General features: G+C 43.2%; 1 protein-coding gene across 1 annotated transcript in view; it reads left to right on the forward strand.

Moving 5' to 3' along the window:
* Positions 1-17,185, forward strand: part of LOC126260150 (PWWP domain-containing protein 2B-like) — a 219,297-nt gene that overhangs the window by 56,703 nt on the left and 145,409 nt on the right. The window contains exon 2 of the mRNA XM_049957404.1: positions 13,163-13,529. Coding sequence (XP_049813361.1) covers positions 13,163-13,529 — 367 coding nt within the window. The remainder of the gene's footprint in view (positions 1-13,162; positions 13,530-17,185) is intronic.

Raw genomic sequence — 17,185 nt, forward strand, 5'->3', positions numbered from 1 at the left:
AATTTTAAATGCATCTTCACTTTGTCATTTTTGCAAAACCAAGTGTGTTTTTTTAGGTGGTTTAGTACATGGTCTCTCGAATGAATACAGTTTAAAGCAGTTTGCAGAAGACTCTTACTCTTTAAATATAGGAAAATCCAGGATGGTATAATTGACAATATTATGAAAAGGATAGTTGCTAATCACCATATAGCGGAGATCCTGATCGGAGTGGGTGGCATCAGGGTGGATGACCCGTAATGAAGTGGACTAAGCCTTGTCTTGCAGGTGAACGTACGAACAGTCTCTAAGAAGGGCAAGATAGAATACAATGCCGACAGATAAGATCCTAAATTGTTTCTGTCCCTCGTTACACCACGGAAGAAACGTAGAGCTACAGAAAGGAGAGAGTCATATTTGCCTTGGTTTTTAGTCTTTAGCAGAACCGATGGGGACTCTTTTCTACCTACGAAGCCTCAGTTTTTCGTTGAACACCTTGAGTATAAGTTTGGAGAAGTGACAGCGGTGTCCAAGATGTGAAACGGCGCAGTCTTGATCCAGATAGCATCCCCAGCCCAATCCTGAGCATTACTCACCTGTGAGAAGCTGGGTGATATTCCTGTTTCCGTCAGACTCCATAAAAGCCTCAACATGGTCCAGGGGATTATTTTCCATTGTGACCATCTCTTGCAGTCTAACGCCGAGCTCTGCACCAATTTAGAATGATGGGATGTTAATTTCATCCTGCGCATTTACAGGGGACCCAAAGACAACAGGGTTGCTATTGGTGCCTTCGTCTTGGCCTTTGAGGATGATTCATTGCCTGAAAAGGTCAAGGTGATGGTTTACCACTGTGACGTTAAACCATATGTCCCTTCCCCTATGCAGTGCTTTAAGTGCTGGAAGTTCGGGCATGTCTTCCCACTGCACTTCCAGTGCCACATGTTGAGACTGCGGATGTCCATTGCAGCCAGGTACTCCATGTGCGCCACCTCCCACTTGCATCAACTGTGGGGAGCACCACTACTCCAGCTCGCCAGACTGCCCAGTACTCCTAAAGGAGAAGAAAATTATGGAGTACAAGACACTGGACTGGTTGACTTACACAGAGGCTAAATGTAAATTTGAAAGATTACACCACATTCGGTTGACGTCGACGTACGCTGCAGCTACATCACCATTGCCGTCCCAAGTGCCAGTGGTTGCTCACTCTGCACCATGAACAATGGTCCCTCTGGGCCACAGGAATACATCCGCCCCCTCACATCAGTCCACTCCCCCCTGCCGGAGAAGCAACAGCCTCCTCCGGCTCCTCTTGTGCAGAAAGGGTTCTTTGGGGCCGTCTCTCCCAAGGTCTCCACTGATGTCACGGAGGACACTCGCCAGTGGCTCAAGGAGCCAAAAGCTGCTGGATGAAGAACTTCACGGTCTTCCTCCATGCCTGAAGCTGCTTCGGAGAAATCTTCTCAGGAGGCCCCTAAAGACAAGTGAGAGAGCAAGCAAACTAACAAACTAAGTAGTAGTCTGCTAAGAAACAGGGCCCTCTGGTGGCCCCAACACCACCACTCGCTATCAGTCCTGCATCTGAGGATGCAGTGGAGATCTTAGCGTCCCCTGCGGACCTGTATCTCACTAATGCCTCATCCACCATGGAAATGGCTACAAATAGTCGGAGGCAGCAGGTGACCCTGAGGCATAACCTGCCTCCTTGTAGGCTTAATGCCTTCCCAGCCTCACGATTACGTCATCCTCCAGTGGAATTGCGGCGGTTTTTTCCACCACCTGGCTGAGCTACGGCAACTGTTAAGCTTTACACCTGCATTGCCCTCCAGGAAACTTGTTTCCCGGCAATGTGGACCCCTGCCCTCCATGGCTATAAGCGATATTACAGCAACCGTAGCAACTAGAATAGAGTGTCAGGTGGCGTTTGCATCTATGTCCTGAATTTAGTATGCAGTGAACCTGTGCCCCTTAAATCCCCTCTTAAAGCTGTGGCTGTCAGGATAAGGACAACACATGAAATAACTGTCTGTAATGTATATCTTCCTCCAGATGGTGCAGTACCCTTGAACGCATCGGCTGTACTGATTGATCAACTCCCTAAACCTTTCCTACTTTTGGGAGATTTTAACACTCATAACCGCTTGTGGGGTGGCACAGTTCTTACTGTCACAACTCTACCTCTGCCTCTTAAATACTTGGGCCGCAACACATTTCAGTGTGGCACACGGCACATATTCGGCCATTGATCTCTCGGTTTGCAGTCCTGGCCTTCTCCCATCTATCCACTGGAGAGCACATGACGACCTGTATCGTAGTGACCACTTCCCCATCTTCCTGTCACTGCCCATGGGTGCCTGCCCAGATGGGCTTTAAAGAAGGCAGACTGGGAAGACTTCACCTCTGCTGTCATTGTTGAATCTCCCCCACATGGTAACATCTATGTGGTGGTTGAGCAGGTAACTACAGCGATCGTTTCTGCAGCGGAAAACGCGATCCCTCGTTCTTTAGGGTGCCCCCGGCGAAAGTCAGTCCCTTGGTGGTCGCCGGAAGTCCTTGAGACAATTAAGGAGCGTCAGCGAGTTCTACAGCGGCAACCTTCCCTGGAGCACCTCATAGCCTTTAAACGGCTCCGTGCCCGCATTCTCCAGCTTATCAAAAGGCAGAAACAGGCGTGTTGGGAGAGGTATGCGTCGACCATTGGGTGCTATACGTCACCTTCCCAAGTCTGGGCAAAGATCAAACGAGTTTTGGGGTATCAGGCACCAACAGGTGTTCCCGTGTTAACATAAATGGCGTGTTATCTACCGACTCAAATGGGATTGCCGAGCACTTTGCTAATTACTATGCTCGCGCCTCTGCATCGGAGAATTAACCCCCCAGTCTTTTGCACTCTCAAACGGCGGATGGAAGGGAAAGTCCTCTCGTTCACTACACGCCACAGTGAACCCTATAATGCCCCATTTAAAGAGTCGGAGCTCCTCAGTGCCCTAGCGCATTGCCCTGACACAGCTCCTGGGCCAGATCGGATCCACAGTCAGATGATTAAACGTCTTATCATCTTGTTACAAGCAACATCTCCTTGTGATCTACAGTCGGACCTTGTGTGATGGCGTCTTTCCACGGGAGAGCACCATCATACCGGTGCAACCCGGCAAAAACCCGCTTGTGTGGATAGCTATCGGCCCATGAGCCTCACCAACGTTCTTTGCAAGCTGCTGGAACGTATGGTGTGTCGGCAGTTGGCTTTGGTCCTGGAGTGACGTGGCCTACTGGCTCCGTGCCAGGGCGGCTTCCGCCTGGGTCACTCGACCACTGATAATCTTGTGTCCCTCGAGTCTGCCAACCGAACAGCCTTTTCCAGATGCCAACACCTTGTTGCTGTCTGTTTTGATTTACTACTGGTGACATCATATCCTTGGCACATTATACGAGTGGGGTATCCGAGGCCCACTCCCGATTTTTATCCAGAATTTCCTATCGCTTCATACTTTCTGTGGCCAAGTTGGTGCCTCCCATAGTTTCCCCATATCCGCCGGCTTTGGTGTCCGAGTGGTTCTAGGCGCTTCAGTCCGGAACCGCACGGCTGCTACGGTCGCAGGTTCGAATCCTGCCTCGGGCATGGATGTTTGTGATGTCCGTAGGTTTAAGTAGTTCTAAGTTCTAGGGGACTGATAATCTCAGATTTTTAAGTCCCATAGTGCTCAGAGCCATTTGAACCATTTTTCGCCCATATCCAGGAGAATGGGGTCTTGCAGGGCTCTGTATTGAGTGTATCTCTATTTTTAGTGGCCATTAATGGTCTAGCAGCAGCTGTAGGGCCGTCCGTCTCACCCTCTCTGTATGCGGACGACTTCCGCATTTCGTATTGCTCCACCAGTACTGGTGTTAATGAGTGGCGCCTACAGGGAGCCATCGACAAGGCGCAATCATGGGCTCTAGCCCATGGCTTTAAGTTTTTGGCCGCAAAGCCCTGTGTTATGCACTTCTGTCAGTGTTCTATCATTCATCCGGAACCAGAACTTTATCTTACCTACGATACACTCATTGCAGTGAAGACATATCGATTTTTAAAACTGGTTTTAGACGCCTGATTGATTGACTTGGTTTCCTCACCTTCGTCAGCTTAAGTGGAAGTGCTGGCAGCACCTCAATGCCCTCTGCTGCCAGAGCAACACCAACTGGGGTGCAGATCGCTTTACGCTTATGCAGCTATACAGAGCCCTTGTTCAATCCTGGCTTGACTATGGGAGTCTGGTTTATGGTTCAGCGGCGCCCTCAGCATTGCGTTTACTCGACCCAGTGCATCACTGTTGCGTTCGACTAGCAACGGGAGCTTTGACGACGAGCCCAGTAACCAGCGTCCTTGCAGAGGCTGGAGTCCCTCCATTGCAGGTCAGGCGTGCACAACTGCTTGCTAGTTCCATTGCACACGTTTGTATTTATCCTGCACATCCGAATTACCATCTCCTTTTCCCATCCACGGCGGTTCATCTCCCGCATCGGCAGACCAGGTCAGTGCTTCATTGCAGTTCGCGTCCGAACCCTTCTATCTGAACTGGAGTCCTTGCCTTTACAACCTATACTCAGAGGTCCAATCGTGTACACCTCCATGATGTACACCTAGGCCGTGGCTTCGCCTGGACCTTTCACATGGCCCAAAGGACTCAGTTCACCCTGCAGCTCTCCGCTGTCATTCCTTCTTGATTCTTGACATGTACCGAGGCCAATAAGTGGTTTAGACCGACGTCTCGATGGCCAATGGTCACGTTGGCTTTGCCTATATTCATGGATATATAGAACAGCCCTCTTTGCCCGATGGCTACAGTGTTTTCACTGCAGAGCCTGACGCCCATATTTCGTGCCCTTGAGCATATCTGATCATGCCCAGGGTAGTCATTTCTCCTGTGTACTGACTCCTTGAGCAGCCTACAGCTCTCGACCAGTGCTACCCATGTCATCCTTTGGTAGCGACCATCCAGGAGTCCATATATGCCCTGGAATGATCCAGTCGTTCAGTGGTGTTGGTCTGGGCCCCAGGTCACGTCAGAATCCCAGGCAACGAACTTGGCGACAGGCTATGCGGAAACCTCTTCTGGTGATGGCATCTCTGAACCTGACCTGTGTTCTGACTTACGCCGCAGGGTTTTTCGGCTTTGGGAGACGGATTGGCATAACAGTATGCACAACAAACTGTGTGTCATTAAGGAGATCACGAATGTGGCCCATCTTCTGGTGCACTGTCCCACCTTGACTGCTCAGCGATGGAATCTTGGGTTACCGGACTCGTTGCCGCTAATTTTATCTTACAACGCCTCATCGGCTGATTTTGTTTTATGTTTTAGATGTGAGGGTGGATTTTATCACTTGATCTAAGTTTTAGCACATGTTCTTTGTCCGTCTGTGTCCTCCACCCTGGTGCTTTTAGGGTGGAAGTTTTAATGAGTTGTAGAGTGTCTGGCTTCTCCTTTTTATTCTCATTGTCAGCAAGCCATGGTCATCTGCTTTCTTGTTTTACTCTCTTAATCCCGTTTCTTGCGTTTCTGTGGTTTTCTTGTCCCCGTTTTGTCCATTTACACCTTTGTTGCCCTTCATCGTTCTTGCAATTTTTCCTTTCATTCAGTTTTGTGTTGTCAGCCTCGTTTGTTTTATTCGCACACTTTTGGCATTGTTTTATTCGGAACAAAGGTCTGATGACCTCGTAGTTTGGTCCCTTCTCTCCTCTTTTAATCCAACCGACGAAACCACCTTACCGCAGATATTGTGCCGCAGTGCTGGGTAGATCCTGACCCCGAAGTTGCCAGATCTCCAGCATGGAGGGTGTGGCCCTGCGTCTACCACTAACCCCTTTTTTCTGCTCTGATTAATTACTCTATCTTTCTTTGTAACCATTTGCGACAGTCATCTGATTTACATTTCTCAATGTTTTTACAGACAACTTTATTCCTGCTTTGCCATCTAGCGGTAGAAGGGTAAAACTACGAAAATTAGCAGACACGTTATCCGCGCGCCAGGATAGAGTGCAGTTCTAAGGCCGTGCCCTACGTGAGCGACAAGCGAGCGACTTCTGGATACGGGACACTCCAGCGACAAGCAGCAACATCGGGCGACAACAACCTTATAAGGTGTCCTGCGCGTGCGAACGACCATGTCGCGCTACGTGCCAACCAGCTGTTTGTATAAAACGAACCTGTAGAATACTGTAGCTGGAGAGTAAGGCTACAGAAGTAGGTTTACTTTAAAAAAAACAAAGTGAAAAGGAATGCTCTGCATGAAATTTACAAATGGAGGAATCTCCATGGAGAATTTCATAAGTATCGTCAACTACGAAAGTCACCAGACAGGTTCTTCGAATACATGTGAATGAGCAGAGGAGAATTCGACTATCTCATCAATAAATTAAATACGAATGGTTTTTTTACATTATTAAGAACTTTTAACAGACAGTAAATGCCGAGGAATAAGTATTACATGACTACGCTAAATACAAACTTACGGACAAGAATAAGGTGCATGGGCAATAGGTAGCTGTGGTGTAGGGGTAGCGTATACACTTCGTAAATACGTGCGAGGATAAGGTCCTGAGTTCGATTCTTGCCAATTCTTATACGTATTTTTACTGACTCAATTATACGTATACAAAGTTTTATGAATACTGTTTACACTGCATTGCTAAGTATATTTTTAAGGTCTTGCCAAAGAACTTGATCTTCACACCTATCCCAGTATATCACACACATTTAATTCCTAATAAATTACAATGTACCATGAAATTTTACAGATATTTCATGTTGCGAACGTAATTCTTCAGCAGTCAGTGTTAAGGCCAAGCGTTTCAGTTACTCTAAATAGCCTGTAAAAGTAAAGCTTACAAAATTTTTGGAAAGAAAGGCAAACGTTTTGTGTAATGATTTGTCTAAAAGTATGAAATAAAAAAATATTAGGGAAACGTTTGGGGCCCCTCATTTTCTGTTCATGATTTCGAGCAGCATTCAAAGGTACGTAGAACGTTTCTCTGATCTACTTATTTCATTTACACAAATAATTTCTTAAAATATTTGAGTGATTTCTTCCGTTTTTTAATTTCAAGTTTCATTCAGAAAGCATGAGCTTACTGACTCCTCGTTTGCCTTCCTGACGTACTTGATTCGAAGGAAACCGTTTTGACATTTAAATGCCGCACCAATGTATCTTTTTATGTGCAAAATAGCTAGGCCTTGAACAGATGACATTTTTGACACTTCATTTAAAGCAGCTTTTCGTGGAATATTTCAATTTTTCCTCAGCTTATTAATTAAGTTTCCTTTCATTACCTTGATTACTTTCAAGGAGTTAAATATTTTCATGCCAAACTAGACCTCATGCTGGTCACTTTGATACCCCGTTTACCTCTTTCCCTTTGTTTGCCTATGAAAATTTGGACAAAACCTCATGTTGTAAGTTATAGGGAGTCTTGTTTTCACTCTGCTTAATCATACGATAAAATAGTCCTTTCTGCGTGCTGTCATTTCCAAAAATCGTCATTTCGATATCTTGAACCTTTTATGAGATACGACGATTTTTACGAACATTTGATGCCCGAAGTGCAGGAAAGGTTGGACTCTACGCGAGCGACCCGTCCGGGGATATAACAACCAATATCTCAAGAATGAAAACAGATATCATTCCGGTCTAAACTTTAAATACAATTTAGATATATTGGTTACATTTCATACGCAATAATGTATGGTCTTAAATGAACTATACGGAAAGTCTACACATTGTGATTTTACCTCTGCAAATTCTTAAAAATTTCGTACAGCCATGTACTGAATTTCGTGCAGCACAGTAACTATGACGAATAACGAAAATAAATTCCGACCTTCACCATTTAAGGATATAAACCTATAGGTTGCGGAAGGATAAATTTTTTTCACCGAATAGTTTTCTTAAAATCGGATGTTAAGTAATTCATAGCTGCCGTCGCGTCCGCTCCACTGCTTTTGCCCAGAAGACACGTGGCTGTCGCTCTGTGTCGCAGCGACAAGATTCGAACACGTTTGAATTCAGTTGCAGCGGGAGACAAGCAGTAACACATATGTCGATCTCTTAGGACACTTCCATAACTACACCTGCGGTTGTGTTTGTCTCCTGAAGCTGTCGCTCGCTTCTGTCGCTCACGTAGGACACTGCCTATAGGTTTCATAAACGCAGAAAAAAAAAATTTGCCAGTAGAGTCTTTCATACTAGCATTTTTTCTATTGATTGTTTCATATTCTAGAAATGACACGGTGCAAAGAGGCGTTAAGTGTCTTAATTCAGGCATATAGCGAGGAAAGGTGTACGTATGACCCGTTGTGTCATAATAATGTATGTCGGCAATCGTTTCTTGCATATAACGTTACATGGTGATTTTCGATTTGTATCGTAATGCCTTACTTAGGAAAGTTCATATTTGATTGCGTATCTTGTGTTATTGCAGCATGCCAGAAAGTAGAAACTGCAAGTGATAGGGGAGAAAATCGCCAGGAAACGTAATGTTATAACCAGCCTGCAACATAACAGGGCTTTTACCGGTATTTATTCGTGATTTGGGCTGGTATGACCACAAAACATATGATTTAATTCTTACCCTCGAGAATGTGAGACAGCCTCCCCCATGACTGTGTCACACTTGTTACTTTCATCAAAGACAGCAGCTTCTCGAAACAGACGATGTCCATGCGGATCTTCGAGCCTCAGTTTTTTCGTAAACAGTGAATATAATCCTCTCCCTTCTGTCAGCCAGGGTCGAACTCAACTAACTCCGGCCTTTCGTCGTTACTCTGCCATAATTTGAAGATTTACTGTCACTGCCAGGACAATCGCTCCAAAAACAAGTGGGTCCTCCATGTGTAAAATGCTATGTAAATACATATACCTTTGTAAGCAAGTGTCGTAATATAAAAGTAACTATGAATCTGTAATTCAGAACAGTAGTAACCTACATACGAGAATAACAATTACTTAACAAATAATGATAAAAAGCAATTTATTATTAAATAGGAGCCATTAGCTCACATAAATAATTTGAACGAATGACGTCCCAATATGTCACCCCCCCCCCCTCCCTCTTGTGTTTTGCGCGGTAGAACAAACGAATTTACAAGAGATCAGACAGTCCTATCTGCGTTACGTGCGTTATTACCGTCTACTGCGCATGTGCGCCAGGTATATCCAGCGTGTAATAGGTCTACGTGAACCAGCCTGCAGTTGCCGATATGCACTCTTGGGTCGCTGGTGCATAGGTATACAGTTTAGGCGCATCGTGTAATAGGGGCTTAATACAGCGGATGCTTTTGAGGTACTGAACTTTAGCCACTTTTAATGAGCTGCGAAATGAACACTTTGTCTCCATCCTTGAGAAATGGGTGCTTTCCATTTATTGTGGAGTCTACTGACAATCTTACACTAATGGAGCTACATTATTATGAAAGCAAATAAAATTTAGCTTTTATCTGACTCAGTTACTGAATTCAAATGACTCAATTACTGCCTTAGTTTATGATCAGAGAGTAGAGGAGCCATTGCCACCTCCAACCAACTAGCCAGTGTTTTTCTCGTAAGCCCTTAATAGTGCTGCACATCTGAACCAGACGGGTGCTTATGACAGTGTTTTATTTGAGCCAGTGTACACACACTGTTTTAGTTTTATGTATATATTCTTGCAAATCACCTAGAATTTTCATCCTTCTCTGTATTTTGATACTGAAACAGTAATTCATTCCCAAGCAATATTCATCGTAAGATGCCTCACAAAGGGAGATATAATTTATTTGTATAGGACGCGTCCTCTTCTAATCAGAACTTAGGCTCCATCTCTACTGCCCTCTTCATAGACAAAATGTGAAACTCTAATGTTCCTTCTTTTCTTCATAGTGACTAGTGTCAGACCAGTTTAAAATTCCTTTGCACATTTGATGATCCATCCAGTTCAGTATTATATCATTTAAAATATAGTGATTGTTCTCCTAAAGAAATTTAAAAGTTGAGATCTGTAGGTGTCTGGCTCTGTATCTGCATGATATGTGTAAAGAGAGGACTTTGAAAAATGGTTAAGAATCACAAGCAGACAAAAAGGGGAAAGTTAAGTGGAAAAAGGCACATGTTAGAGAGAGCCAGCCCACATTCATGTAGCTGATAAATTGTTGTGCTTGTGTCCTTTATGAGAGATATAACCCTGATTGCTTCCATTCAGGCTTGGGGCAGAAGGATACTACATGATAAAGTGTGAGAAAAAAACCTATGTTTAGTGAATCGACAGCTTAGCTGTGGTAAGTACTTTGAGCCACTCACTTAATGTATTCTGGTGCCAGAATTACCTATCCAGCTAGAGGATCTATTAATGTATGGGGCTTGTTGTATATGGCTATCAGTACACCATATTGTGAAAGAATGTAATTAGTCTGTATGGTATGAAGGGGCAGTACCTAGTTTGGTGGTGCTTGCCTTCGGTTTCAGATGCCAACACAGAAAAGTTTGTCATGTGTGCTGAATATTTATATGAATTAGCGATTTGTGCCCAAAGTCATATTTGGTTCCATTTTAACATGCTCAATCAGACAAGCCAAACAGAAATGTTTTCAATTGTAGAGTCACTTGACACACTTTTACATCCCATTTTATAGCATTTTCATTTATTGTTGTAGTTGTGGTGGTGGTGGTGGTGGTGGTGGTGGTCTCGGTCTCCTCTAGTCCAGACTTTGATTTGATGCAGCTCTTCATGCTACTCTATCCTGTGCAAGCTTCTTCATCTCCAAGTACCTACTGCAACCTATATCCTTCCAAATCTGCTTAATGTATTCATCTCTTGGTCTCCCTTTATGAATTTTACCCTCCACAGTGCCCTCCAATACTAAATTGGTGATATCTTGATGCCTCAGAACATGTCCTACCAACTGATCCCCAATTCTATTCAGTACCACCTCATTAGTTACATGATCTATCCACCTAACCTTCAGCATTCTTCTGTAGCACCACATTTTGAAAGCTTCTGTTCTCCTCTTGTCTAAACTATTTATCGTCCACGTTTCACTTACATACATGACTGAACTTCGTACAGATACTTTCAGAAAAGACTTCCTGACACTTAAATCTATACTCTATGTTAACAGATTTCTTCAGAAACGCTTTCCTTGCCTTTGCCAGTCTACATGTTATATCCTCTCTACTTTGACCACCATCAGTTTTTTTGCTCCCCAAATAGCAAAACTCATCTACTATTTTAAGTGTCTCATTTCCTAATCTAATTCCCTCAGCATCACCTGATTTAATTCGACTGCATTCCGTTGTCCTTTTTTTGCTTTTTTGATGTCCATCTTATATCCTTTTCAAGACACTGTCCATTCCATTCAGCTGCTCTTCCAGGTCCTGTACTGCCTGTTACAGAATTACAATGTCATCGGCCAACCTTAAGGCTTTTATTTCTTCTCCATGGATTTTAATTCCTACTCCAAAATTTTCTGTTTGGCGTTTACTGCTTGCTCATCACATAAGATTACATTTTCATTTAAGCCTTACAAATATTGTCCCTTTTGGCCAGTCATGTAAATAATACATAAGAAGTAAAATAAGCTACAGCTCTATACTTGTTAATACTTGGGTGTTGATGGGTGAAACCACATGCCCTAACTCAAGTGACGATAGTAAATCAACTGTCAGGTACATGTGTTGCTGTTTATCTGTAGAATACAAAACCTGTGAAATTTATGAGTATGATGATAATTTTCATGTGTGGTATTCATTGGTATATATAAAACAGTAATTATATACACTGATCAGCCGGAACATTATGACCACCTACCTAAAAGCCAGTACATCCACCTTTGGCACAGATGACAGCGGCGATGTGTCATGACATGGAAGCAGTGAGACCTTGGTAGGTTGCTGGAGGGAGTTGGCACCACATTTGCACACGCAAGTCACCTAATTCATGTAAATTCCAGGAAGGAGGATGAGCTCTGACACCACGTTCAATCACATCCCAGATGTGTTTGATTGGGTTCAGATCTGGTGAGTTGGAGGGCCAGCACATCAACTGAAACTCGCCACTTTGTTCCTTGACCCTCTCAATCAAACTTTAAGCCTTGTGACATGACGCATAATTATGATGAAAAATTCCACTGCCATTGGAAAACATTATTGTTATGAAGTAGTGTACATGGTGTGCAACCAGTGTACGATACGTCTTGGCTTTCATGGTGCTTGCACGAGCTTCTCTGGACCCATAGGTACCCATGTAAATGTCCCCCAGAGCACGATGGAGCTGCTGCCAGCTTGCATGTGTCCTGTAGTGCAGGTGTCGAGGAGCTGTTCCCCTTGAAGATGACGGATTCGCACCCTCCCGTCGGCATGATGAAAAGGCTTCGGGATTCATCAGACCGCGCAATGCTCTGCCACTGCGTCAGCATCCATTGCCGATGGCCACGGCACATTTCAGTCGTAGTTGTTGATGTTGTGGTGTTAATATTGGCACATGCGTGGGTTGTCGGCTGTGGAGGCCCATCGTTAAGGGTGTTTGGTGTACTGTGTGTTCAGACGTACTTGTACTCTCTCAGCATTAAATTCTGATGTTAGTTCTGCCACAGTTTGCCGCCTTACCTGTTTTACCAGTCTGCCCAGGCTATGACATCTGACATCTGTAATGAGGGGTGGCCACACGATCCCATGACGTGAACATGGTTTCGCCACATGTTGAAGACACTCACCACAGCACTCTTCTAATACCTGATGAGTCATACAGTGCCCGAAATGCTTGTGCCAAGCTTCCGGGCCATCACAGTCTGTCCTCAGTCAAACTCAGATAGATTGCGTGCATTCCTCATTCTACACATGGAGTGATACTGTGTGCACCATGCGTGCGTCTGACTAGCAGTAATTCCTCGCCAGTTGAAGCTGCTGTCATCAGGACTGGTTTGTATTAATAGTAGATCAGTGGCCATAATGTATAATGTTTGACTGATTAGTACATGTGCAATGATTCGTGTACATTGCTACCCACCAAGCAGTTTTACTGAGCACGAGTTTCAATTCTAGCCAATGATTTGGCAGCGCTTCAGAGAATTGAAACTACTGTATTTACTTAGGCATTTAATTATTGTGTGACAATAATGTTTTGATTAAGTCGTGCTATTTCTCTCATTTGTTCTTGTGTTCTATTTTACAGACAGCTTCCATGTGGTGTAAATATTCCGGTATCTGGGAGTGCATGTGATGAGGACAAGCTTTTTAGCTTGAGCCAACGCTTCACATACTTCCAGGAAAAGGCAACTCCACCTGCAGCATTCCATCATGTACGGAGACCTGTACGACCTCCTGCTCGTCACAAAAACTCTCGAATGACTGTCCGATTGCGGCCACGGCAAGTTCTTTGTTCGAAGTGTCGGTCTATCTGCAACGAGAACTCAGAAAATGTAGATTTATCAGGGGGAAAGCACTCTACGGGTGTTGGCACAGAACGGACAGGAGGAGACCCACCATCGAGGAGTCCACGACCTCTGTTCTCAGAAAACCAAAGGGACAACCAACCCAAGGTAAATAATTCCATTTAAAAATTATTGCAAAATGAAATTTTATGTAATATAATTTTTACAATTTATGTTGGAAATCTTAAAGCACACAAATTCTCAGCAAATCACGGAAAGATGTAAACATGTTGGAGGAATTTCCAGGAGGAAATAGTTGGATGCATGAAGACCTAGTATATGTTATGCAGTTCATTGTAAAATACTTGTTATTGAATTCTAGTGTAATATTTTCTTCTATTTTGAACTATATCGAATGTATATATGATTAAAAATAGATCAACAGATATAAAAGAGTACAAAAATATTTGTCAGTTATACAACAAATCTGCCTGTAATGAAGTTGAGTCCTTTTCTTTTTTAATTCAAATTTTTTGGCATTGGTGTCTTCTGTGGAAATAATAAATGTCCAAAGGCAGCATAGGGATTGTGGTGGAGAATATGGGTGTCAGTTCTAAAACAACTCTAAATTACCAGAGAGGAACACAGAACAGAAATGAGAATTTTGCGTGAATAACTCTTGACGATGTTAAAACGTTTGTCCTTTTTCATTTACTGTCTAACGGTAGTGGTAATTACTATATGGGGCCAAAGGGTAACCATACACATCCAAACTTTTTTCGTGTTTTCTACAAATCTGTCATTAATTCACTTCTTGGCACTGGTAGCGTAGACTTCTCTCATCTTACTGATATTTGCAGTTATAATAAATGGCCATGAATTACATCTGTAGCATCTCAGTCTCTCTGAGTGTTGCTACAAGCAGTCTGTGAGGTGTAATGTTTATTAGTTAACTTCTGTAACTTCGATGAAGCATCAGTTTAATTGATTTAATGGTAAAAACAGTGTCACCACAAAAAGAGGCTGCTGCTGTTATTATAGGAAAGAGTTTTGACCAGTAGTCTGAAGCATCTCACCTGGAGCAAAATTATTTCCCTGTCCTTGATCTAGTTTGACTCCCACGGAAATCCTATCAGGATATAGGTGGTTTACATTTGTTTTAGATATTTATCAGATAAATAATAAATCTGCTCATCGTGCACGATAGGAGAACACACTTATAACGATATTAAATTTGCAAGCTTTTGGAGCCAGTAGTGGCTCCTCCTTCTGAGAGAAGGGTTGAAGGGGAAGGAAGAAGGGTGAAGGAAAAGGACTGATGAGGTTCAGGAAATGGGGAAAGTTTGTAAAGGTCATCTGGAAGCCCAGGTCAGGAGAGACTTCCCAGACAGGATAGGAGGAGAGACTTCTTATATGAAGGAAAGGCTTTTTATATGTGTATTCTCCTTCCGCTGCTTGGTGAGTAGATGTTTTATTGATCTAGTTACATATTTTTATCAAAAATTGATTACTTTGTTGGTAGATATTTATCAGATATTTTCCATCTGAATGTGTTTGTGCAATAATTATTATAGGTTGGAAAAAGATAAAGAATAAAAAAAAAGGTTACAAGTAGCGTAGCAGATTTTCACCTAATTTACGTTTCAAGGGGCACTACAAAACTGTGCGCAGCTCGTGGTCGTGCGGTAGCGTCCTCGCTTCCCACGCCCGGGTTCCTGGGTTCGATTCCCGGCGGGGTCAGGGATTTTCTCTGCCTCGTGATGACTGGGTGTTGTGTGATGTCCTTAGGTTAGTTATGTTTAAGTAGTTCTAAGTTCTAGGGGACTGATGACCATAGATGTTAAGTCCCATAGTGCTCAGAGCCATTTGAACTACAAAACTACTTTATATTTGGGAATAATGATGATGATGATGATGACAATGTGAACTGCTTGCGTAGTAGTCACACATGCTTGCTGGCTCATGTCTGCACTTAGAAGTATTCTATCTGTCTGAGACGTCAGATGGGGATGGGCAATTTTCAGTTGATTGTAATTTAATGATAGCCAGTTATTAATTTCACATAATCAATTATCCTAACAATTAATTATTTTAATTTTTCCTTTTTTGTTTTAAAGTCTTTTGAGTGTTGACTGGCTTCTGTTGCTTTATTATGGAAACAAGTTCGACTGTCCTCTAGTATTCGTCATCTAATGTCAGAACAAAACTGAGCATTTGTATTGACTGTTATGTTCATTGTTGCCAACATCAGCAATCTAACAGTAGTTACTTATTTGACTGAAGATGACCAGGCAAGCAGTGCAGTAGCTATGCACTTGGCCCTGTTTCAACATAGAATCACATGACTGTTGGCAAAATGTCAGTAGGAGCTCAAGGTAGCATTCTGATCTCTTTTCTGATGTTTTGCAATGGATTTCGTACTAACTTTACAATGTTAAATGTAGTTTGTTTAAATCAGGACTGGCCAAATGCTGCACATTGTGCAAAAGTGTGGAAGTGTGGCACAGGTGCACACATCTTGGTCGGCGGGGAAAGCGGGACATTGACATCTGTGACTAGATATAAATACCAAATGCGGGGTGACGGTTCTGCTTCCTTGTTTACACGGTACCGGGAGGACCGAAGCACAACCCGTCTTGCATCCGTCTGGTGACTGTAGCCTTGCACAAGACATACTGAGAAGTAGCGAGTATTGCAAAAAAGGAAAGAATGAGAGTTCTGTGTTCTCAGCCATTTAAACTCAACTGGGAACTGCAATTCTTCTTAACAGCAGTAGGCGAAAACATGCAGTGTTTGCTGTGCTGCCAAATAATAGGCGGCCTGCGGAAGTTCACGATTTGGAGAAACTACAACTCATTTTGTAAAGACAAGTGTAGTGCACTGAACAGTGAGGAACAGCAAGGAAAATTAAGTGCGCTTGAGAAAATGGGTGTGGCACATCGACAGCATTTTAATGTAAGTCGTAATGATTGATACCTCTTCAACTCTTCGTTTCTTGTGTTACATTTATCTCTGTTTTGCTGTAGAGTGTACTGTTTTCAATTTTCCAGAATTACAGTCACAGTACATCTGCACAGTGAACAAGTTTCAAAATTGCATTAAGAATTGGGAAACGGTTTTCCGAAGGGAAATATGTAAAAGACTGTCTCGTTGATGCGGCAGAACTTTTGTGTATCACGAACAGTAGGAGGTTTCAAGAAATTGGCCTTTCCAAACAAATAGTGACACAGATGTATAGGTATTATGGCCAGTGATGTGCACAGGCAGTTAATAAATAAGGTTAACAACTATGTTGCTTTGGATGAAGCAACAAATCTTACAGATATGGCTCAGGTAGTGATATACAAATGATGTGTCGATAACTCTTTATGTGTAACAGAGGATAGTTTGGACTTGGTGCCTTTGAAAGGGACTGCAGCAGGTGTAGACATACTCCGAGCTGTCTAGCAAGCAATTGATGTTGTCAGTATGGATTGGAATCGGTTAATCTCAGTGACCACTTGTGGAGCACCGGCAATGCGAGGCTATCAGAGAGGACCCATAACACTGATGCGTACGTAAAAAGCTAGGATGCACAGAAAAGACTTTGTATAAAATTCACTGCATTCTACATCAAGAGGTGCTTTGTGCAAAATCAGTAACTTTATCAAACGCCATGCAAATTGTTGTGCATAGTGTAAACTATCTGAAGACACATGGGCTCCCACACCACCGGTTTCAACCGTCCTTGGAGGAATTAGGAGAGGCATATGCGACATACCTTACTATACTGAAGTATGCTGGCTTAGTTGAGGTAAAATGTTCAGAAGATATTGCAATTTATG

Source organism: Schistocerca nitens, chromosome 5 (assembly GCF_023898315.1).
Source record: "Schistocerca nitens isolate TAMUIC-IGC-003100 chromosome 5, iqSchNite1.1, whole genome shotgun sequence".
In the NCBI taxonomy this organism is placed as follows: Eukaryota; Metazoa; Arthropoda; class Insecta; order Orthoptera; family Acrididae; genus Schistocerca; species Schistocerca nitens.